Source organism: Zalophus californianus, chromosome 4, assembly GCF_009762305.2.
Source record: "Zalophus californianus isolate mZalCal1 chromosome 4, mZalCal1.pri.v2, whole genome shotgun sequence".
Lineage (NCBI taxonomy): Eukaryota > Metazoa > Chordata > Mammalia > Carnivora > Otariidae > Zalophus > Zalophus californianus.
Genome location: NC_045598.1, coordinates 84,417,841 through 84,440,324, shown reverse-complemented (window position 1 = coordinate 84,440,324; position 22,484 = coordinate 84,417,841). Strand labels below are relative to the sequence as shown.

The following is a 22,484-nucleotide window of genomic DNA, read 5'->3' as shown; positions in this document are numbered from 1 at the left end:
GAATGATGCAAAATAGATTGTATGACACCAAATAGCATTGCCTGACCCAGTAAAATCATGGAAATTATTGAATGATGTATATTACCCTTTATTTATGTTCTCTTGATTGGGCAGCCTGAGTAATTAACTTTAGAAATAAACTACCTTACTTTAATAATATTGGACATGGAACTTATAAAGAGAAAAAAGGTTACAACTTAAGCAGAGATAATTAAACCAAGTTTGCCTATTGTCATTAAAAATAGATTTGTGAATTAGTATTATTAACGTATTTATTGAGTACTTACACTGTGCTTGGATCTGTTTTAAGCATTTTACATGTGTTATCTCATTTGTTACAAAACCTTGTGAGGTAGGTAGTATTATTATTATCTTCACCATCCTCATTTTAAAAAGGGAAATTGAGGCACAAAGAAATTAAGTAGTGGCCCAAGGTCATACACTGAGGTGGTAGGGCAGGATCTGAACCTACGCAGTCTCATAAAACATAGGAGATTAAAGTAGAAAAGCAGGAATTAAAAATGGGCTAGGCTTCTATTTTATAATTCATGTACTCATAGATCTATTTATAGGATAAAAAAGTTACCTAAGAATATCATTATAGTACCTAAAATTATTAATTCTGATCTTTGTCTTGGCAAAGGTACCAATGATTAAGACAATTTTTACAAATAAAGACAGAAATAAATGAAGGATAACATGAAGACAGTAACAGTCCTTACCATATGTTTGGATTAATATTTGCTTGTGCATAGAAACTGCTTATGAGTTAACTAAGGCCTAAGTGTGAGGTGGTTTTGGTTTCATTATCTAATTTCCATTTTATTCCAAATTATTTTCTCAAACAGGAGAGAATATATTTATAGTTGTGCTTATATGTACAAAATGTCCTTTTAAAAGATATGATACCTAATTAACTTCAGAAGTTATTTGCAAATTTCAATTTAATTTGTGAATGAGGCTTATAAGTTATCTTTTTGGAAGTTCTAACTAGATAATTATTCATTTAAAAAAATGAAGTGAGGGGCGCCTGGGTGGCTCAGTTGGTTAAGCGACTGCCTTCGGCTCAGGTCATGATCCTGGAGTCCTGGGATCGAGTCCTGCATCGGGCTTCCTGCTCAGCGGGGAGTCTGCTTCTCCCTCTGACCCTCTTCCCTCTCGTGCTTTCTATCTCTCATTCTCTCTCTCTCTCAAATAAATAAATAAAATCTTTAAAAAAATGAAGTGAAACAGTTCATTTCCCTTGAAAACTATCTCTTCACTTTTGCTGTTTGTCATGGATAAATTCAGAAATACATAAATATATGTATGGCTCTGGAAATCTGAAAGTGAATTCATTAATTGATTATGAACATCTCTGAATTTCTTTGCATTAGGAAAAACAAATCACAATACATTATCCTTTCCAAACTGGAATGGACAAAAAAAATCCATATATAAGCCAAGTTCTCAGACTTGCTTTTGTTACAAACGGACAATTGATCATACATCTTGAACTTGAGAAGTAAAAAGTACTAAATAAAACCAAAGGAAAATAAATTTCCAAAATTAATACAAATAAGAAAGCTAATGTGTTAGTTGTGTATTGTGTTATGTGTGTTTCAGATAACCAAGTCAACTGTTCAGCTACTTTACCAATCTCTATAAATACTGATGGATAATATAACTCAAGATACCCTGCTGAAGAGAATTACTTGGAGAATTTGGTGAATTTGCTAACATTTGGACTTCTAAGTAAAAAACAAAGCTATAACTAAAGTTCAATGAGGCCACAACATTTTTTAAAGTTCATATCTCTGCTACGTAAAGTATATTTCATGAATATAAAAATACAATTAAAAAAATTTTTTTTGGTGGAAGACAGATGTTCACAATTTCTTTTCCATTAAGCAGTTGTTTCTGGTGATGACGAATGATTTGGTAAAGCAGTTAACAATACATTTTCCAAAGATACCAGAGGATCTGTATAATACTGTAAAGCAGGACTGAATCCTTTCTGCTGTAAATACTCGACTCGGCCTTGGTCAATCAGCAATTTACAAAGATGCCCTATTTTCTTCTTTTCTTCAACAGTAAGGAACCTAAACCGAATATACACAAAACATCGTTAAAATTTGTAAAAGTTTACGAAAAATCATTTTAGTCACTTCTATTTATTGATAAGTTCCTAAGTAACCTGCAGTATACTAGGTGCTATGTCCCATGCTTCCAAGATATGTTTTATTTTTGCCACAATAAAAGTATATTTCAATGTATTCTAAAATTGGATGGTAAAATGCATGTTCATGGACAGATTTTTGGGGACATTTATCTAAAAAGAAAGTCCAGCAATAACAAAACATTTCTGCCCCAGCGTCGTGGATTTCCAAGTAGTCACTTACCCAGGGACTCTCTCGGTGCTTTCGTCTGTGATTATGCATCCCCCGTCATCATGCTCTTCACTGTCATCATTCTGCTTATCTTTTCTCTTTGTGGTAAGATTGGAGGCTTCCAAAGATGTTTTTCGCATCCCACAAGTCGCCCAACTACTCATTCGCTGGAAGTAGTGGAATTCCACTGCTCCAAGGCCTAGAGCCCTGAAATACTCTTTGCCCACATAATGTCTCCAATCACACCTGTGGTGACAACAGAGTGCAATAACAATGCCAGCCACAGGGCTCCACTTCTCTGGGACATTTTTCTCATTTCCTTCCTTGGCCAAAGTGTTAATTTCTTTTTCTGTTTTATCATTCTTTATGCGTTTGGCTAAAGGTTCTTCATTCCTTTCCTCACAACTGGCAGCATAGGTTTCAACCAAACATCGTAATGCAAGATCTGCAAACACAATTATGTGGCCCCCCCCAAACCACATCATCTTTAAAAATAAGTATTTTTTTTACATTTTTTCAGCAGTATGGTTTCTAAAATCCCAACAAAAACCTGCTTAGCTTTATACTTGTAATAATTCTTCCATGAATTATCAATTTTGTTCATATTTGCTGTTTTCTCATTAGCATCTCATTTTCTCTAATGATTTATTCTACTTCCCCAAACAACTGGCTGAAGCTTAAGGTCTACAGTCTGTAAAAACTTTAGTCCAACTACTCAACTTGGCTCTAGCTACTCCTACTCTAGCTGAGGAAAGGGCTTGTATAGAAAAAAATCATTGATTTACACTTACATCCCAGGGAAGTTTTGAGTTTAAGAAACCCAAAGAAAGAATAGAGGGGAAAGGCATCTGCTTATCGTCTGCTTAGATTGTTAGGTGTCAGTCCTGAAACATATGATGTTCACAGCAAATCCTGATGAGCTGAAGAGTTGATAAGAGGGAGTCATTCTGTGGAAAGTAGGCCTCACTGAGCAGGCTTACAGTATTTATGCATTCATTCAGCAATTAGTTACTGAATGCCTTTCACGTGGAAGCTTTGCAAATGTAACGATGACTATACACATAAACTTCGAGGTGGATGTACTCCACATTAAAAAGAAAAATTTAAACTTAAAAGCTAAACAAGTAGATTTTTTGATAACTGTGATTATTTCCCAGTGAAGACTGCTCTATGGTTGACAATATTTGTAAGGCCCCAAATATATACTGTAAAAACGGTATTTCCTGTCTGATTAGACCAGCATGCTGTGCCTAGTCAATCAAAAACATATATATTTTAAAATTTTATTACCCTAAGATGTCACCAGTGACTATTAAATGACTTAATATTTCACTAGTAAATTTAATTCAATATATGAGTTGAAGTCAATAAACACTGGGAGAAAGGGATAGCTAATCTATTATTTCATAAGCTATTGTTTTCTGACAAAATATATTCAGTCAGTTTTATTTATATTTGACTTAAGTAAATGATTTTCAGAAACGTGAATAACCAGAAAAATCATTAAAAGAATGAAGTAACTTTAGAATCAGAAGGAGCTTTAACAATCTATTTTAACCACTCCTTTACAAAGAACTTAAAGGACAACGTGACATACCAAAGAAAGGGACCAGGAAACACAGCCAATTGGTGATCATTCATTCATTCACTCAAATGCTTACTGTTTCTATTATATGCACACTCCCCTGTGCTCAACAAATTCACAGCAAAGTGGGAGAATTAGAATTATATAATAAAAAAAATAATTAAAATACCGTAAGGTAAAGCTATGCGGATGGAATTATGATGAACACTAAGAAAATTAGAAACTGACAGAGTATAGTACATGGGAAGAGTACACAGGGGTTCAGTTTGCTGACCAAAAGAGCTGCAGGCAGGAAGCGGCAAAGGCTGGAAGGCACAGGCCAGACTGACAGCCGGTCCTCCTGGTAAAGAGCTTGGACTTTACGCTGTAAGTAATTAGGAACTACTGCAAAGTTTTAAAGGGAAAGACATATTAGGTGTGTAGCCAAGGGGTCTAAATATTAGTAATTAAAGAACAGGTAGTGGAAGGAGACCATGAGAGAAAGAAGGGCATAGATGTAGGAGAAGAACCCGAAAGAAAATGTCACAATAGAGAAGGAAACTGAATTTCAAAAAGGGCAAGCAACTGGAGTGCCTGGCTGGCTCAAGCTGAAGAGCGTGCAACTCTTGACCTCGGGGTCCTGAGTTCAAGCCCCACTTTGGGTGTACAGGTTACTTAATTAAAAAAAAAAGACAAAAAAAAGGGGGCAAGCAACTGCAGCAGAGATTTTTCGGTAAGATCACAATAGAGTGATGAAGGGAGAATTCACACAGTGAATCAAGAGGGGAAAGTGTGTGGAACAATGAAAAATGGCCAATATAGATTATACTTCTGAGAAACTTGGGTCAGATAGGTAAGAGTAAATGAGTGTGCTTTTTTCCCCTCCCCAGGACAGAACTGGCTTATGCCAGAAGGCTCTTATGAGGGTCAAATGAGATAAGGTGCATGAATATCATCTTAAAAACTATGAAGGACAACATAAATATACAATACTCAAAGCCATTTCCCAGCCAAACTGAATAATGTCTATGGAGGCTCCGAGTTCCCTGTATGGGAGATGATGAAACCAATAGGAGCCAGGAAGATGTAACAATAGCTAACATTCACTGTGCACTAATATGTGCCAGACACTTACATGTAACCTGGTAAATTATATGTTATCCCTGTTTTACAGATGAAATAACCAAAGCTCAGAAAGGTTAAGTAATTTGCCAAGGTTACACAACACAGCTGAATTCCGGACTATCCAATTTCAAAGCCCATGCTCTTACTACCTTACCACGCTACACCTGACAGATGGATGTGCTAAGATAAGACATCTTAGGTTTTTTTTTTTAAAGATGTTTTATTTATTTATTTGACAGAGAGAGACACAGCTAGAGAGGGAACACAAGTAGGGGGAATGGGAGAGGGAGAAGCAGGCTTCCCACCGAGCAGGGAGCCCGATGTGGGGCTTGATCCCAGGACCCCGGGATCATGACCTGAGCCGAAGGCAGACGCCCAATGACTGAGCCACCCAGGTGCCCCCATCTTAGGTTTTTTTATCTGACATTTCTTTTTTCATTTTCCTCAGAATCCTGGTACATAATCATCTTCTAGTGGGAGAGGTTTCAGAGTCCTTCCCATGCAACTTCTTGAAAAAATCAGTAGCTTCTGGGGTAAAATCATAGTTTCCATAAAGGATTTGTTTCCTTTTTGGTTGAAATATAACCCAAAAGCTTTTAGTCTCGTATGACTCAGTATTTACACATAACACTTTATTTTTTTTAAGATTTTATCTATTTACTTGAGAGAGAGAATGAGAGAGAGAGTACGAGAGGGGGGAGGGTCAGAGGGAGCAGCAGACTCCCTGCTGAGCAGGGAGCCCAATGTGGGACTCAATCCTGGGACTCTAGGATCATGACCTGAGCCAAAGGCAGTCGTTTAACCAACTGAGCCACCCAGGCGCCCCTACACATAACACTCTTAATTCATCCTGCAAAATGGCCAAAATAAGCAGATAAATAAAAAACTATATATCTGATCTAACACAGGGCCAGTGCTATGATGAAGATTAATCAGTTGTAAGCATAGATGACATAAACTACTCAAGAGACTATTTCAAAGATTGGGACCATGTTAAGCTAAAACTTAATGTGTTCATCTAGACATTATTAGTATGTTTACGTACCTGTTGCCACACCACACAGATGCTTTCCAATTCCTACCACAGGTAGTTTTTCTTTGCTTAGCAAAGGAATCTTATCTGAAATAAAAGGAAATGAGAACCGAGTTAGCTCTCCTGTGAGATAAGACATTAACAAAAAGACAGAACTAATTTAAATCTTTGAATTTAAGGGCCGAGAGAGACTAAAACAAAAACTTCTCACTTTATAGCTGCGGAATAAGAGACTCACAGATATAGTGACCTGATAAGCAACACAGAGGGCTGCTGACCAACCAGAATTAAAATTAAAGTTTCTTTCTTCTTTTTTTCCCTTTTCTTTCCCTCTCACCCCTAGGCAGGCCTCTCTTTCTGAGTTAAAGTTTCTTGACTCTTAGGCCAATGTTATTTCTTCTATTCTGACTCAGGACTTCCCCTTGTATAAGCCTTATTCTACTAAATATTATTAACTCATTGATAAAAGAACTCAAAGCTGTCCCTGCTAGAAGATTTATTTTGAACAAATAATACATATGATAAACATATATTAATAACATAATCAATATATATTATAAAATACTATATTCAGTATTACAATTAACTATAGTTTTTTTCTGTATCTTGATATTTAAAAATAAGATATTATCTTAGCTTTTCAGAATGTTTTAAAAAAAGAAGATTCATAACAGTCCTGAAAAGGTAAAAAAAAAAAAAAGAAAAAAAAAGGTCCACAAGGTAATGCAGTAAGATGTATTATATCATAGTTATGGCCTCCATCCCATCCTTATTTTCTTTTTTGTAAGATTCTGAAATGAAAAGTATGCTTTCTCCTACAAATCCAGCTACAGCATCTAGCACAGTGAATGGAAGTACTTAGTAAGTATTTCAACTTTTCTGTTGCTTGCTTTCAAATGTTAGTATATTACATGCCAGGAGAAAATGGAACCAAGTGGAATAGTTTGCCTGTGTCAGGGAATATAGAAGTTTAAATTAAGGTAGTTCAAGAAACTCACCATCAATTAGGGTGAAGGGAAAGGATGTCTAAGAAAGCCCTTCTGCTTTATGCTTGAAAATTACCTCATTTCCTCTCTCCTTTTTCTTTGGGCTTAGAAAATAGAGCAGAGGAACTTCTGGGAAATGATCGTAGATTAAATGCAAATATCTAGTTTACTCCCTCCTAAAACTCCACCAAGATGAGGATAGAAGGATTTTTAAAAATGTATAAACTCACAAGATCTGAGAGAGGACAAAAGGAAACAAAAGTGGGAAAGGCTGTGACTCAACCAAATTTATTCCACAAATCTTCAAAAGGCTCAAGAATTGGGGGGATCAGGTACCTTGGCAGTAGAACTGAGTAGCTACAATAGAGAGTACTGGTGGAAAGTCTGTTTAAGTAGTCAGATCCCCACCTTGATGACTACCTCTTTCCCATGTGGTGGAAGACTAGACTAATTCTCTGGAGCAAGTAGGACAGTGGATTGAGGGACAACAGGAAGTTGAAAGTTGAAGTATGGTAAAATAGCAGGAGTCAGTGAGTGTGCATACTAATTTCCCTAGCTTTTGTCCCCCACTGGGTCTGGGTCCCAAGATGTTGGTAATCAGACCTTTACTCTCTAGGTAGGCGATCAGAAGAGTCTTCTCTGTGGAATCTGATCTGCCCAAGAGGAAAGATCACATCTTACGCAGATCACCCCAAAGTGGAGCTCAGAGTCAACAATTCCACCTAAGGACTCAGAGCTCTGAGTCCCTCAATCCTAAGAACACACCATCAAGGAGCACCAGATGTTTGAGGACAGCCTCTAAATCAAGAGACCAAAACAAATGGAAAAGAACAAATAGGTGAAAACAGATTATGAAGGGAGGATAATTCTAAAAAACCATTATTAATATCCTCAGAAAGATACTATAATTATAAAAAAGAACAAGATACGGGGCACCTGGATGGCTCAGTTGTTAAGCGTCTGCCTTTGGCTCAGGTCATGATCCCAGGGTCCTGGGATCAAGCCCTGCATTGGGCTCCCTGCTCTGCGGGAAGCCTGCTTCTCCCTTTCCCACTCCCCCTGCTTATGTTCCCTCTCTAGCTGTGTCTCTCTCTGTCAAATAAATAAATAAAAAACTTAAAGAAAAAAAAAGAACAAGATACAACAATAAAGGTAAATTCAGAGAAAAACATCTGAGAAATTAAAACTATGAGAGAAGAAATTAAGTTGGGGAAATTTTAGAAAGTATAGAAAAAAGACCAAAAGATGTAACACAGAGAAGTCAAGAGAAGTAGAAAACCATCCCAGTAGGTCTAATAAATAAATCACAAGAAATCTTCCAGAAAAGAACAGAGAAAGTGGAACAGAGAAAATTATGAAAGAAAGAATGCAAGGCAATTTCCCAGAAAGCTGAGAACACTAGAATCTCTAAATCAGGATTTCTCACCCTTGGTATTATTGACTTTTTTGCCCCAATAATTTTGTTGTGGGGAGCTCTACTGTACCGTATAGGATCTTTAGCAGGCCTCTGGTCTAGCAAGCTCTCTGGCTTGTATCCATTAGACGCTGGCAGCATGCCCCCTGCTATGACAACCACAAATGTCTCAGACACTGCCAATGTGCCCTGGGGGACAAAGTGGCCTCCACTGAAAACCACTGCTATAAATGAGGCAAAATGGGTAAAAATGTAACCATATGAAGGCATATCACTGAAAATTTAAAACACTAAGGACAAAGAAGCCCCTATACATTTCAAGAAAAAAGCAGATCCAGTACAAGGGATCAAGATTCAGAATAGCACTGAACTTTTAAACAATACTAGTGGAATAGAACTTTCAGAATTCTAAAGGAAAATGATTTTCAACCTAGAAATACAAATACCCAGTCAAGTGTAAAATAAAAGATGTTTTTGGATGATGCAAGGTCTCAAATTTATCTGTAATGTGTTGTTTCTTAGGAAGCTAGAGGACTAAGTGTTCTGCCCAAAGAGAGTATATCAACAGAGGAAGATACGGGAAAAGATGTGGAAAAAGAAATTCCCACTCAGGAGAGTGAACGAAATCCCCAGGATGAGACTGAAGAGAGTTTTATGTTGATCACTGTGCCCCAGGAACATGTCTGAAGCATACTGGGGAGAAGTCCAGTCTTGACTGGAACATGTCTGAAGCATACAAGGAGAATTTTTCAGGAAGACAGAAACTAACAGAATACTTGATGAATGTGTTACAACAAATACATTTTTAAAAGACCAAGTAAATAAAATTATAAATTATTAATTTAGCAAACAAAAAATTATACAGGAAAAAGTAATTTACTACATGGTCCAGTGATCAAAAATGATGATTTAATCATTTAATACATATTAGAAAGATGAGGAATGGGAAGTGTCTGCACTCGAGGCGGGGCAGGATAGAAAATCTTCATCTTCCATTGGGAAAAACCGGTAGATAATGCTTGGGGAGAAAAAGGGGGGGGGGAGCAAAAACAAAAGCCTGTTTTAGATACTTCAGATAAATATAAAAATTCACCTATAAGAGGTAAATGTGGTTGGCTCTGAAGAGAGAAACATGGCAGGGAGGAAGTGGCTGGTGCTGTTTTTAAAACAACTTGAGAACCTGTAGAATTTTTTGACTCTTAAACACACAAATCTAACTTTAATAAAAGCCCAAAAAAGAGAAACAAAAAACAAGGAAAGAAGAAAGGGGATGGGGATGTCTGCAGTAAACTCATTCAACAGATACTTCCTATTCTTTCTCAACCCCTAAAATGAGTAGTCAATTCTAACCCTGCCACCCAGAAAGGAAGAGAAGTCCTTTAAATAAATGTCACCGACTCCTCATTTCAAAACTACCTTTACGCACTCTCAGTATGTCATTAAGTAAGTCTTTTATTTTAAATATTAAGAAAAAACCGAGGTATGGATGTCAGGAGATTAAAATTCACATTTTCACTGGTGGCTATATTTTTAGTCACTGCTTAGTAGGAAAAGATTTTCCAATTAATGTAAATTCCAGAAGGGCAGTATTGAACTAGATTGTAGATATTTGCTCCTTTCTCTCTTATTTTGGTTTAAAAATATGGAATGGGGGCACATGGTGGGCACAGAAGAGTGATCTAGAAACTATTTAATAAATATGGTAGGCTACTTTTCAGTATGCTTAATAAGAATTCAACACATACCATAAAAACGTGTCTAGGATTTTCAATGTCAGAGAAGTAATATATTCAGTTATTTTTTTTTTTAAAGATTTTATTTATTTATTTGACAGAGAGAGAGATCACAAGCAAGCAGACAGGCAGGCAGGCAGAGGGAGAAGGAGAAGCAGGTTTCCTGCTGAGCAGGGAGCCCGATGCGGGGCTCGATCCCAGGACGCTGGGATCATGACCCGAGCTGAAGGCAGACGCTTAACCATCTGAGCCACCCAGGCGCCCCCTCAGTTAAATAGTTTTAAATACAGCAATATATATATAATATAAATGCTGGGTTGCTTCACAAAGCTGTATTAATTAGTGGATGGAAGTTACTAGGATATGTTTGTATTAATATGAAAAACTATAAAAAGGTACAGAAAAGGCACAAAGAGTATGATTGAAGGGGGTGTGTGTGTATGAAATGTGACTTCCACAGAGATGAATTATATTGGTACAGTTTAAAATTCTAGGAAGTATGTTTTACCATCAGCTGGACAAAGAACTATCACATTTCTTTAACAGTTTAGGTAAAGTCATGTTAATTATAGGCAGAAGGCACTAGCCTTTTTGGGGTGGGGGGAGAAGGAGAGGGAGAGAGAGAATCTTAAGCAGGCTCCATGTTCAACATGGAGCCTGAAGCCAGGCCTCGATCTCACAACCCTGAGATCATGATAAAAGTCAAAATCAAGAGTTGGACACTCAACTGACTGAGTCACCCAGGCACCCCTGAACAGACTCATAATTAAAAAGGACAAAGAAATAATGTAGGGACATATTATCGAAACTTTTAAACTCTTTCCTAATATGACACTTCATTTCTAATTGATACTGAAACCTCATTTTTAAAAAGTTCCAACCCTAATTCAATTTACACTTAATCAGATGTTAGATATAACATTCTATATTAACAATGCATTAATTTTAATTTGTTTTCCCAGAAGCATTGTTCTGCATGACTGGGTTTCTAAGCAACCCTCAGAATTTGAAACTTCTATGATTTATGATAGGGCAACTGAAAGTTATACAACTTACTCAAACACAAGTGTTGAATATCAATTTGAAGTCTCTCAAATACTGAATTTTTCTTTCTGTGTTTGCCATCTACCTGCACAAACAGAACACTGTCATAACAATAGCTTTTTATGTCTACTTTATGAAATTAAAAAAAGATCTATTTGTTTTCAAAATTCAGAGGAAATAATTTCCCATCTTATTTTTTAATACTTAAAAAACAGTATTACTAGTTAAAAAATTTAAGATTGTATATTCTTTGATGAAAACTCCAAAATAACAATATCATACATTTTTAAAAGGCTTGAAAATTTTATAAATTATTATGTATAATTATTTCCTTTAACTCTAAAACTTCCCAATCCACTCATGAAGGAACTAAGGTTCACAGATGTTAAGTGACTAACCTAAGATTATTTGCCAGCTCTTTTGCCTTTGTTAGCCCCTAATATACTATTTTTGGTACATTCTATCATCTTCTTACTCTCTCTGAAAGATCACAACCACCATTCTGATCTATGTCCACATGCCTTTGACTTACAAACCGACACTGTGGCCCAGATATTTTTGATGAGCACCAGACACATAACTAGCTGTGAACTAGAAAGCTCTACTTCAACTGCAAACTCATTCAAAACTGAACTCATCATTGCTCCCCCCAAAACTATTCTTCCTCTTCCTCCTTCTATATTCCCTATCTCAGATAAAATGTACCACCAGTCACTTAAAGCCATAAAGTGTCACCTGAAATAACTCCTCTCTCATTCTTAATGACTAATAAATCACCGAGCCTCTTGCTTCCAAAATCTTAGTGTTTCTCATACTCTTTCCCTCCTCTCCATCCCCACTGCAACAGCCTTAGCTCTGGCCCATTTCTTATGCGGATTACTGGATAACAATTATCTTGTTATTAATTTCCCTACTTTAAGTTTCAGACTCCTCTGATAGAGCTTTAATGGTACTGCTAGGATGAACTTTTCAAAAGCCTTTTGATTTTCTTCAGCAACTCTTACATATTCTTTCAATCTCCTCTCAGCTGTCACTTCCTCCAGGAAACCTTCACACTACACTGAAGTTGGTGTTCTATCTTCATGCTCCTATGGCTTCTGGTACTTACCATTATCATAAGAGACTTAGCATATGGAACCAAAATACTCATAAGTCTGCCCCACTAGACATAAGCTTCTCAAAGACAAGAACTAAATCTTGGTCCATGGAATCCCCAGCATGTAGCAGGATAAAGTCAAACTCCTTCCCTTGGCATGAAACAGGACATCTTCCAGTCTAGCCATGCTCTCCCATTTCCTCACCACTGAACTCTACTTGGGACCACGCATTCCCATCACACAGAAGTGTTTCCAAGTTTCCCCGTTGTTTCAGGTATTTGGTTACACTGTTCCTCAAACCCTCTATCTAGGAAACACCAGTTCTCCTTTCAAGATAGAACTCAGGCATCACCTTTTCGATGTAGCCATTTGCATCCTTTCCCTGCAATAAAATATGTCACTCCCTCTTTTGAAACCATACTGTACTCTGTGCAGATTTTTTTCATACTTTGATACTTTTCTATAATCATTAATTTGTCTGTCTCTCCTTTCTAAATATCAGTAATAGAGCATAGGGACCTTGTCTTGACTTTATCTACCCAATGTCTGTCATGGTACCTAATGGTATGCTCAATAAATATTTACTGAATGAATAGTTAGTAGGTGGCACTGGCAGGTTAGAACTCAAGACTTTTAACTCCCAGCTTGAGCTTGGCCCTTTCCACATATTTTCTTGTCTCTGCAAATAATTTTAAGAACTCAGCTCAATGGACTATTAAAATTTAGATTAAAAATTTATCTTCAGTTTAAGTTATCAATATAATTAGAATAAAAAGAATAAAAAACCATATCAAATCAATACCAAAAAATAATTTTCTTTAAGAGACATGTTTCTGAGTATCATTCTTTTTTTTAACAAGAAAAGTGCAAACAAAGGTTGGTTACTAATATACTGCCATGATTTCACTTACCTTGAATCTTGTGGTCACCTTTTCTACTAGGATGAAGTGAACTTTTTCAGCATCTTTTAAGGCAATATCAACCCAATGAGATAATTTTCCCTTTCCTGCTCCAAATTCAACAAAGCATCTTCTTGGACCAAGTAACTTTAATTTTTCAATGTTACCTAAAATAGAAGCCTGCAAACTTCACAAGATTATTTTTTAAACTAGAGCAAACACATTTGACTTGAATGGGAAAATAGCAAGGTAATTTCTACAAAAGGCAGCATGTGCACATTGATAATTTTTGTTTGGCTTTAAATTTTTTCCCTTGCTTGGAAATTTCTAACACACAATATTCAGAACCATATCCATGCCAAAAGTTTTTAATATACGTTTACACATACTTTTTGAAATGGAAAGATTCTGTTCCCTATAGGATAAACTAAACAAAATCTCACTAAGAACTATATTTAGAAAGAATGTTAGCTTTTGACAAATGAAAAAAGGGCAATTTTAGTATAGTTACTATGGCCTAAACATACCTGCTGTTTCAGGTGTTTGGTTGCAGAATCACCATTTTTAGGGTCATTAAGGGCATCATGCAATGCTGGATGGGACATAATTTGATCTTTAAGTGTAGAGTTCAAACCTGTGCCAAATATAAGCACAATAGCTTAAGCAACCAAACATGAAACCGTGGGGCTCTGAACAATGGTAGTAACATCTTGTTAACCACACCTGTATCACTCATGTGGCACCTAATTATTCTAAAAATTTTAACTTACAACTGTAGGCAGACTTACCTTCACTTGCTTTCCTCAATTTCTTAATTAAGTTTTCCAACTGCTCTTCAGAGAGAGAAGAAATTGGAACCTATATACAAAAATGGGGCATCAGCTTCTCTGGGAACTAACCATCACTAATAATATGGATTCTATAGGAAAATGTAATCTAAATTTAAAACAATTATTCTAAACAAAAACTGGAACACAGCTAGCTTATTCACAGAAATAGCTCACAGACACCTTTTAAAATTAAATATTAAGTCAAGTACTTACTAACTGTTCAGGTTTTTCTGTTCCATCTTTTAAGCCTGCGTTAATATCTTGAATAAAGAAGTCCTTAATAAAAACAAAACCACAACAATACTGTTATTAATGTGAAGAGCTCACAAAAATTAAGGTGAAAAACTGGTCCTTCCCTTCTTCCCATACTCTATACCTGCCATCCTCCCTTTCTCCCATTTATGAATTAAATAATTACTGAGCACCTACTGTGGTCCTTAATTTGTTTTAGTGCTGAGGACTCACCACAGTAGAGAACAGAACACACAAAAATCTCTAAGTTCATGAATCATATATTCTAGTGAGTTGTTATTTGAATAAACATTTATAGTCTAAAGAAATTTGTTAGTAATTTTTATTAATGTTTTCACCTGCCTATAGCATAGACTTAGGACTCTGTCAGTTTTGCTTACGGTGTTACAGTAAAAACAACAAAGTACCAACTACACATGGCTGTTTATCAGACAGGCAGCATGACCAAAAATAGAGATAAGATATGATATTATAATGGTTTAGGTCTGATTTCTTCTATTTTAAAATTCTGATTAAAATAAAAAATAGAAATGTACTGTGACACTATGTTGTTTAAATTAACATAGTAAGATCTTTCTAGTGTATCTTCAGAGAGAAAGATTCAACATAAGTATCTAGATCAGCATTGTCCAACAGAACCTTCTTCAATGATGGAAAAATTCCATATCTTCCCTGGAGAACATGGTAGCCACTAGTTTTGAAATATTGCTAGTGTGACTGAGGAATTGGATTTTCAATTTCATTTTAATTAGTTAAATTTAAATAGTTACGCATGGCTAGCGGTTACCACATTGGACCATGTTCTAAAAGTAAACACTACTCCTGGGACTTTATGCATACTAATGGGCTTTTGTTATGCAGAAGGGTAACATGTGGACTGTGTGTTGCTGCCTTTACTTATATGGATAATAAGGAAACTGATGATTAAGCAGAATAGGTGAAGACAGCAGGTATTATAATGTTCTGCTGGATGACTGGCAAAACTATGATAGAAAGTTAGCTACAACTATTATAATTTGACGTACTCTTAGTTTAAAATGGTTGCCAAGAGTGCTCCAGGTAAGTTGTGTTGTAGACTAAATTTTTAAATGTGAAAACTATTTATACTGGAGAAATTTATCACCAATTTACTTTCATTTGGTATGCAGAATTTTTAAAAGATTTATTTATTTTAGAAAGAGAGTGAGAGTGGGGGAGGGGCAGAGGGGGAGAATCTTCAGTCTCCCCGCTGAACACGGAGCCAGACTTGCGGCTTGATCTCACGAGCCATGAGATCATGACCTGAGCCAAAACCAAGAGTCACACGCTTAACCGACTGAGCCACCCAGGCGCCCCTGGGGGGTATTCCATTTTTAATAAATTCACCTCTTCTCTCAAACTTTTCCCAGAACATGTATTCCACCTGTTCGCCTTAACTAAAACCTGGCACTTAGGTAAATTAGCTAATCTCCATGCATACGTGAAAGTAAAGGCAACATTCTTTCTTTTTACTAAGGGACTATCTGGGGTGGTCATCTTTTTTCTTCTACAGATCTTAATGTAAAAATACTTCCTGTTAAGCGTATGTCATCTGACCTAAGCTGGTTCTCAACTGGAAGGCATTTGGAAATGTATGGGGCTATTTTATTGTCAAAATGACTGAGAGGTGCTATTGGGAGACAATTCTCCATGGGTCTCTCAATTTTCTGCAAGTGTTAGAAGCAAGACACACTGACAACCTTTGTTCCAGACTCTCTTTTCAAGGACATTTGTATATGAAGCAGTCTTGGAAGACAGAAATAGTGTCTCCTAGAGCAGATCAGGCCTGCTTATTGTACAGTATAATAAAGAAATGTCTACTTATGGAACAGAGGTCAGGCAGGTTTCCTTACTACCCATTTTATTATTTTTTTTAAAGATTTTATTTATTTATTTTAGAGAGAGAGAGAAAGAGCATGCATGCACAAGTTGGGGAGGAGTTGAGGGGGAGGGAGAGGGGGAGGGAGGAGGGGAAAGAATCTTAAGCAGACTCTGCATTGAGCACGGAGCCTGACATGGGGCTCGATCTCATGATCCTGAGATCATGATGACCTGAGCCAAAATCAAGAGTCAGACCCTTAACTGACTGAGCCACCCAGGAGCCCCTTTTATTTAAAGATTCATTTATTTGAGAGATAGAGAAAGAGCATGTATGTGATTGGGGGCTGGGATAGAGGGAGAGAATCCTCAAGCAGACTCCCCTCTGAGCACAGAGCCCAATATGGGGCTCGGATCTCATGACCCATGAGATCATGACCTGAGCTGAAACCAAGAGCCGGATGCTCAACCGACTGAGCCACCCAGGTGCCCCTTTACTGCTCATTTTAAAAGAAATGTATTTCCTAAGCTTGGGGTTCTTCAGCTGTGACATAAGCTATGCACAAAATTGTGCAGCATTCACCTAGGCCCTGTTGACTCCATGGACCTTAAGAAACAAGGGGAATCGATGCAGGCAAGAAGTCCATGTTACTTGCTGAGCAGTGAGTAATGAAGTCCTTTGTCTCTGACCTAGGAGTCTCTTCTGCTAGCATCCACAAACCTGTGGCAGGCTAATTTGTTAGCTTGAAAATAAGATTACATTTCAGATCCTTCATATTCCTCACAAGTGCCTTTGCCATTTGCTCAGAGGCCAGGAATACTAAATACAGGGATGCTTTGAAATACACAGGACATGACTATCCCACTTGGAATCCCAAAAGCCCACTGAGGATAGGAGCAGCTCACCCTTTGATGTCAGTGTCACCTAGAGTCTCATACTCTATTTTGTGGCTATCTTTTATCTCATCTTCACTCAGCTCTCCCCTTATATTCTATACACCAGTCACGTGCAATGCCCAGTCCCAGATAAAGCTATCAACTTTCTCACTTCTAGGTGCTTACATATGTGTTTTTTTCCCCCTTGTCTGGCTGATTCTCCTCCCACCGCCAAAGGGGGAGGGGCAGAACGGGAGTGAGAGAATTTTAAGCAGGCTCCATGCCCAGTGTGGAGCCCGACTCGTGGCTTGATCTCATAACCACGAGATCATGACCTGAGCTGAAATCAAGATTCGGACACTTAACCAACTGAGCCACCTAGGTGCCCTTAGCTGATTCTCCTTTGACCTGTAGGTCTCATTGTATGACACTCCTTCAGAGAAGTCTCCCTGGCTCCTTCCCCATCTCTCTCATCCCCTATTTCTCCCCAAAAAAGGGTTAGGTTCTCCTCCTTTCTTCTTTCATAGCATTCTGTATTTAATCAATTTTAAACACATAATACTGTATTTTTTTATCTCTCCCAGACTGTAATGTTCTTATAGGCAGGGTGCTTGGTACAATGTTGGCATAAGTGCTCAGTATTTATTGAATAAACAAGCTCCTCCCCCACCCTTCCAATCTCTTACCCTGGGTAACTTAAAAATCCAAGGCTTTACCTTTGACTTCCAAACTAACCACTCTACTGACTTTCAGACTCACATATCCAACTCTCAGCTTTTAGTCACCACATTTCGATTCTGCTACCTAAATAATTCTTGTATTTATTCCCTAACCTTTCCATTCTCTTTCATTTAGTCTCTTATCATGTCCCACCTGGATTTCAGCAACAGCCCCTAACTAGTCCTTCTAATTCCACGCCATCTTCCCACACTGCTCTGAGAGAAAGTTTTTTAAGAGGAAAATCTGACCACACCATTCTTTAGCTTAAAATCTTTCAGTGGTTCCCCGTATCTTTCAGAATAAAATCTGAGTTCTTTGAAAGACTCAGTGTGGTTTCCCAGTTTCTGCCTTTGTGAATATAGTTCTTCTCACCTACAAGGACTCTTCTTCCTTTTCTTTGCCAAATCAAGACTCAGTTCAAGTGTTATTCCCTCTGGGAAGCTTTTCTTGACCCCTTGGATATAATTTTAATTTTTATAAAAGTACATGCTCTTATGACATGTGTACTTACTTCTTTCATTGAACTTATTAAGATCCATTATTTACAAGTTAACTTACCAGTCTCAAATAAACTCCTTGAAGGCTGGGACCATATTTTATTGAAATAAATTTAGTAAGCACTCAGTAAATATTTTGAATAAATTGTGAAATTACTCTCTAAACAATATACTTGTTGCATAAAATTCTATTCTCTGAATTAGGATTATAAGTGGATTCACGGTCTGATGTCCTATATATACTCAAATGCATTTACCACATTCAAGCCTTCTGAGGCTAGGATCTTGTTAAGTATTCACATTTGTAATCAACTAAGTATATATAAGCATTACATACCACACATTTCACCTTTCAATTTTACTGATCAAACACTTACAGGTTTTGGCTTCTCTCTTGAGTTACATTTTTTCAAATGCTTTGCTAGTTGATCTTCATATACTGTGCTAAATTTAAAGAGAAAATTATTTAAAATAAGACGTGTGACAATTATTCTTTCTAGCATAGAAAAACCCTTAACTGACCCATACTTACTGTTTTGGATCTAAAGGACACAGAATTCTTTTCCGAGCATTTTCTTCCTAATAAAGAAAGATGATATATTGACTTGGATGAAAAATATCAAGTTCATTGCTTACAGATACTAGATACAACTTCAGTATAATCATAAGTTTATGCATTCCCAAAACAAAGTAAGGAAACTTTAAAAGGACATTAGTAATACATTGGTACAATAAAGTCATAGAGTTTAACAACAAAAATCTCCAAAGTAGCTAGTTTTTGTATATATGAGCAAAAATGCTTTGGACAACAAGGGTTTATAGCTTCAAATAGATTATAGAGAAGGCCTACATATGGAATTTCTATCTATGATAGCATCGACTATAATTTGCACAATTATTTTATAATATTATTTTAAAATAATATTTTAGTGTCTCTTGGGGGGGCAAAATCACCCTCAGTTAAGAACCAGTGGGTAAAAATGTGTACAAGTGGTCTCAGCTATGTATGATACTTAAGACAAAAAGATGAAAGCATACTACCCAATTAGATCATAAATAACAGATTCAGTAGGATGCCCACAGTTGAAAACCAAATCGTGCCATGTAAAGTGTTTCCCTTGATGTCCTGCAATCTTTCTTCAAAGGACCAGTAACAACATTCCTTCCTTTCCAGGAATACCAATCAGCTTGTAAGGAACTAGGCATATTCTACTACTGTCACCAACTGCATTCATCTTTAAGATATTTCGTTAAGGTCAAGTATAAGGTCTTAGAGTGAGAACAAAACTTTCTCCTACCATAAATCTCACTTTTAAAAATTTTATTATTTTATAAATCTCATTTTTTAATCAAGAAATGTTTGCTGGTCCCCTCAAAACCACTCAATACAACTGTAGGTATACTTCAGAGAGTTCTCACCACAAGACACAGGTCTCCCACATTCCAAAACAAGTATATATTTGTTTCTGTATACTTCACTCCAGGCAAGTTATCAGTTTATCAAAATATGAAGTAGTTATGGCTATGATGGGCAGTAGCAGATGAAGGAGCTCTCAGGGCTGATCTGTACTGGATACTGCCCGGGATAAACCATCTGACTAACAGAAATAATGTAAATAATATTGGACATCGAGAAGGCATGAAACCAGGTGCTTGCCTATTTGGTTTCTAAAACTGACTAAATAGGTTCCTCTTATACAAGCATTCTGTTCCTCTTGTTTTTAGTTTTATTTTTCTATCATATATATCCCAAAGAAATACACATACACAAAAATATACAGTTGACTCTTGAAGGGTGGGAACAGCCACACCCTCCTTGGCAAATAACTTTTGACTTCACAAAAAATGAAATTTAAAAACTTTTTTTTAATTTTAATTTATTTATTTGAGGGAGAGACACAGTGAGAGCTGGGAGACACAAGCAGGGGGAATGGGAGAGGGAGAAGCAGGCTTCCCACCGAGCAGGGAGCCCGATGCAGGGTTCGATCCCAGGACCCTGGGACCATGACCTGAGCCGAAGGCAGACGCTTAACGACCGAGCCACCCAGGCGCCCCGAGATTTAAAAACTTTTTGACGGGGCACTTGGGTGGCTCAGTGGTTAAGCGTCTGCCTTCGGCTCAAGTCATGACCCCAGGGTCCTGGGAGGAGCCCCCAGTCGGGTTCCCTGCTCAGCGCGGAGCCTGCTTCTCCCTCCCCACCCCCCGCTCCTGCTCTCTCTTTCTCAAATAAAAAAAATTTTTTTAAATAAATAAAAAATAAATAAAAACTTTTTGACTTAATAGTCTACCGTTGACCTGAAGCCTTATTGCTAACATAAACAGCTGATTAATGTATATTTTTTGTTGTATGTATTATACACTATATTCTTACAATAAAGCTAAAGTGTTATTAAGAAAGTCTTAATAAGGAAAAAACATTCATAGTACTGTGCTGTGTTTATGAAATCCATGTAAACAAGTGGTCAAGCGTCAACTGTATATATATGTATTTTTATTATTAAAAATTTACTTAGGGCGCCTGGGTGGCTCAGTTGGTTAGGCGACTGTCTTGGGCTCAGGTCATGATCCTGGAGTCCTGGGATCGAGTCCCGCATCGGGCTCCCTGCTCAGCAGGGAGTCTGCTTCTCCCTCTGACCCTCCCCCCTCTCATGCTCTCTCTCATTCTCTCTCAAATAAATCTTTAGTTTTACTTATTTGAGAGCGAAAGAGAGCGCGCGCGCACACAAGCTGGGAAAGAGGCAGAGGGAGAGAGAGAAGCAGGCTCCCTAATGAGCAGAGAGCCCAACGTGGGGCTCAATCCCATGACTGGCGCCCAAGCCAGACGCTTAACCCACTGAGCTACCCAGGCGTCCCAAGGGTCAACTCTATATTGACAGTACAATTATACGTATTATCACACAGTATTCTCAAACAAAATTGTACGCCTCCTGTTTTCAATTTTATTTTATTTTTTTTTTTAAAGATTTTATTTGACAGAGAGAGGCACAGCGAGAGAGGGAACACAAGCAGGGGGAGTGGGAGAGGGAGAAGCAGGCTTCCCGCGGACCAGGGAGCCCGATTCGGGGCTCGATGCCAGGACCCTGGGATCATGACCTGAGCCAAAGGCAGACGCTTAAAGACTGAGCCACCCAGGCGCCCCGTGTTTTCAATTTTAAAAGGAAAGTAAATTCTTACATGATTTTAAATCTTTCCTTCCTCCTTTCAGCAGTTACAAGTTGCTTTCAAAAGACTGTAGTCTTAAATTTTTTTTTAAGTTTTTAATCACTCCGTGCTCATCACACGTGCACCTCCTTAATCCCCAACACCTATTTCACCCATTCCCTCCCTTTCCCCTCTGGTAACCATGTTGGTTCTCTACACTTAGAGTTGCACGTCTAAATAAATTTTTTTTTTAAAGATTTTATTTATTTGACAGAGAGACACAGCGAGAGAGGGAACACAAGCAGGGGGAGAGGGAGAAGCAGGCTTTCCCACGGAGCAGGGAGCCCGATGCGGGGCTCAATCCCAGGACCCTGGGATCATGACCTGAGCTGAAGGCAGACGCCCAACGACTGAGCCACCCAGGCGCCCCTAAATAAAATTTTTTAAAAGTTTCTTATTATTCACAAAACAATCAGAACACAATTAGTGAAACCTTGGGATCTTTGATCACTGTTCTTTCTAAACTACCTTTTCTCATCAGGAAGGCGGAGAGTGGGCGGAGTATGAGGCCGTAGTTGGAGTAAAACTAAGATCTACCATTACCAGGAGTTAGTATCAAAAAAAAAAAAAAACGGGTCACTGCTGGCGCTCTATTTAGTGCGAGAAACATTGCACTTCGCTACGGCTCATCATCGCTCCCTAGGGAGGGCAGGGCTGCCTTAGTACAGGAAAAGCTGGAAAATCCAGGGAACAGAAGCAGAAATCTGTCAGAGGGGAGTTGCCGGACCAAGAAACTTATTTCCAACTCTCCACAGGGTAGGGCAATACCAGACCTCCGCGGCTCCAGCGTGTTCCCCACAGAATCTTTTCCCTGCCGCCACCACCATCCTGCAGAACCTCCTCTTCTTTTCCACATAGTAACTGCACCGACCCTCAGCCGGAAAGTCAGTCGTGTGCGGGGCCGGCGCAGAAGCCGCCATAATTCAGGGTTCGTTTAGGGTGGCAAGCATCTGGTGAAGAGAAAAGTTCTCTGCTTCCCTCGGGTCCCCTTCCCTTAACAAATATGGC

The 22,484-nt window shown here is 37.9% G+C and overlaps 2 protein-coding genes across 6 annotated transcripts in view; one reads left to right on the top strand and one right to left on the bottom strand.

Annotated features, from left to right (window-relative positions):
- The window catches only part of LRRC39 (leucine rich repeat containing 39), a 38,888-nt gene extending 28,660 nt beyond the window's left edge, over nucleotides 1-10,228 (top strand). For 3 of the 4 annotated variants that reach the window (XM_027622328.2, XM_027622337.2, XM_027622319.2), the window contains one exon: nucleotides 1,606-1,843. In XM_027622328.2, the coding sequence (XP_027478129.1) occupies nucleotides 1,606-1,661 (56 nt within the window). In that variant the 3' untranslated portion in view covers nucleotides 1,662-1,843. Of the gene's footprint in view, nucleotides 1-1,605; nucleotides 1,844-9,013 lie in introns of those variants that run through there. The other variant, XM_027622347.1, reaches the window with a different exon arrangement.
- Nucleotides 1,763-22,464, bottom strand: TRMT13 (tRNA methyltransferase 13 homolog). 2 transcript variants are annotated; one of them, XM_027622292.1, is made up of 11 exons: nucleotides 22,250-22,464; nucleotides 18,808-18,854; nucleotides 18,653-18,719; nucleotides 14,308-14,370; nucleotides 14,053-14,122; nucleotides 13,792-13,898; nucleotides 13,277-13,444; nucleotides 11,281-11,353; nucleotides 6,104-6,178; nucleotides 2,382-2,814; nucleotides 1,763-2,081 (listed from the first exon to the last, which is right to left on the bottom strand). In XM_027622292.1, the coding sequence occupies exons 1-11, from the start codon at nucleotides 22,394-22,396 to the stop codon at nucleotides 1,886-1,888; spliced, it is 1,446 nt and encodes a 481-aa protein (XP_027478093.1). In that variant the 5' UTR covers nucleotides 22,397-22,464; the 3' UTR covers nucleotides 1,763-1,885. The 2 variants fall into 2 exon arrangements, with proteins under 2 accessions (XP_027478093.1, XP_027478104.1); XM_027622303.1 differs by lacking the exon at nucleotides 13,792-13,898 and having other exon boundaries at nucleotides 13,277-13,431.
- Between the last annotated feature and the right edge of the window lie 20 nt (nucleotides 22,465-22,484).